This window comes from Alexandromys fortis, unplaced genomic scaffold (assembly GCF_014885135.2).
Source record: "Alexandromys fortis isolate MF-2015 unplaced genomic scaffold, M_Fortis_MF-2015_v1.1 scaffold_464, whole genome shotgun sequence".
NCBI classification, from domain to species: domain Eukaryota; kingdom Metazoa; phylum Chordata; class Mammalia; order Rodentia; family Cricetidae; genus Alexandromys; species Alexandromys fortis.
This window is the reverse complement of record NW_026068366.1, coordinates 161,143-163,391: the sequence shown is the minus strand read 5'-3', so window position 1 is coordinate 163,391 and position 2,249 is coordinate 161,143. Positions and strand designations below refer to the sequence as shown.

The 2,249-nt window shown below is 39.1% G+C and overlaps 1 gene segment (V, D, J or C); it reads left to right on the top strand.

Annotated features, from left to right (window-relative positions):
- The first annotated feature begins 333 nt into the window (after nucleotides 1-333).
- On the top strand, nucleotides 334-1,031 carry LOC126495448 (immunoglobulin kappa variable 4-1-like). The segment is given in 2 exon segments: nucleotides 334-405; nucleotides 622-1,031. Coding segments are annotated over 2 exon segments (459 nt in total).
- The last annotated feature ends 1,218 nt before the right edge of the window (nucleotides 1,032-2,249 follow it).

Sequence of the window (2,249 nt, the reverse complement as noted above, 5' to 3'; positions counted from 1 at the left end):
TGAATTTTTCAACATATTTTACCATTACCCTAATACTGCTAACCTGAGATAGCTTTCTTAACATGTCTGGCAAAACAAAGCAGTTAAATAAGTCTTGGATTTTTAACACAAAATTGTTATTAGAGTACTGAATAGATTCTGATGGAGAGCTATAAGCTGATATCTTTCAGTGATCATTCATACTGCCTGTGGTGTTATGTTTGCCTCTTGATTCTCACCAGCCTCATACATCCTGCCCTTATATATTTGCTGAATACTTTGCATGGGCCCCTCTAGGCTAGCCCAGCTGATCAGAATTTATAAACCTGACTTTTACAGTGTGAACTGAGCTGCATCAGATAGGCGGGGGAAGCAAGATGGAGTTACAGACACATGTCCTCATGTCCCTGCTGCTCTGGGTGTCTGGTGAGAAATTGAAAAATGTTATAAACCTTTTAGAGTCACTTCTTTGTATATAAGAAATTTACAATGTGTGATAGGACATAATATTTATTACAGAATTGTGTAAGATATACATACAGTAGCAAGGTGACATTGGAAGGTTATTAAATTACAAATTTCAACTGTTACTATATTCTGTGCTTGCATATTATGAATCTTCATTTGTATTCCTTATTGCAGGTGCATGTGCTGATACCGTGATGACCCAGTCTCCATCCTCCCTGGCTGTGTCAGCAGGAGAGAAGGTCACTATCAATTGCAAGTCTAGTCAGAGTCTTTTATACAGTGAAGACAAAAAGAACTACTTGTACTGGTACCAGCAGAAACCAGGGCAGGCTCCTAAACGGCTGATCTACTATGCATCCACTCGGGATACTGGAGTCCCTGATCGCTTCATAGGCAGTGGATCTGGAACAGATTTCACTCTCACCATCAGCAGCGTCCAGGCTGAAGACCTGGGACATTACTACTGTATGCAAGATTATTATGTTCCTCCCACAGTGCTTCAGCCTCCAACAAAAACTTCTCAGAGTCTCAGCAGCTGCCTGCACCACATGCAGTCCTGCACCTGCACACTTCTTTCTGCCTGAGAACCAGTGAGCCTGAAACTCTGATCAAAATGTACCCACAGCTGAGGAAGATATAGTGGATTCAATGTCTCTTATATCCTTTGGTATGAAAAGCCTGTATGTGCCAATGCGGAGGAAAACTCAGTATTATCTTTCTCTTTCTTTGTAGCATGATGCCATAAAATCTGTTGCTTGAATATGAAGGGTTTATCTTTCTATAGTTCAGGAGTTCTGGCATCTATCATAACACTCTTTGGACTGAAGTGATGATGATGACAAACTTGTTTTGTTTCAGAAGCTGTAGGAAAGCCTCTTTCCTACGTTTTCTGATTCTAGAGGACTTTCATACTTCATTACTTGTGTCTGTTTCTTCTGGTTTTTCTTTTCCTTTCTACTACTTTTTAGTAGATTATGTTACTGTGTCAATTTGAGTTTGTATTTGTGTTTGTGTGCAAACATCTGTATATTTCTAGGTGCATATGTGACATTGCCTAGTTGAGGAGATCAGAGAACAACTTGGACTTTATTGTCTCTTTGTCACATAGGATCTGGAGAATCAAATCGAGTTAGACAGCAGGATTAGTTTCAAGTGTATTTGACATGTGGGCCCTCTTCATGACCCCTTGAAATCTTTATTAATGTAAATTTATTTTATACAATTTTCTCAAGAGCAATGTTTTTTCCAGTATATTATATATTTGGACCATATGTGCTAATCTTCCCCATTTCTCCTTCCCTTGGAAAGATTTATTCAGAGGAGTCTACAATGCACATTCTTTACAGGAATCATTTTACTGACAGCACACTCCCTGCAAGAAACAAAACAAAACAAAAACAAAACACAAAATGTGATATTTTCACAGGGCTAGGAACAAATATCTTAGGATTAAAATACTCTAGGGAATTCTTTGCTAATCCTCACTGCCACAGGATGATATAAGAGAATGTGACCTTGAGCACCAACTCAAGCATTTTTGAGCTGGTTTGCATAATGAGATATTAGCTATTGTGCAGTTTGCCCAAGCCATATATAAAGGCAACTTGCCAGTGCCCAAGAAGCAGCCTCCAGTAAGGATTTCAGAGATGGGATCAACTACTCTCCTGCTGTAGGTGAGAGTTCTCTGAGTACCAGGATAGAGTGTTCAGGTTGCAAACATTCACTGTGACCTTCCCTGTTAAGCCTTGGTGTCCTTAACGTGGAAACTGTAGAATTTAATTAAAGGTTTCATTTTATTTTAT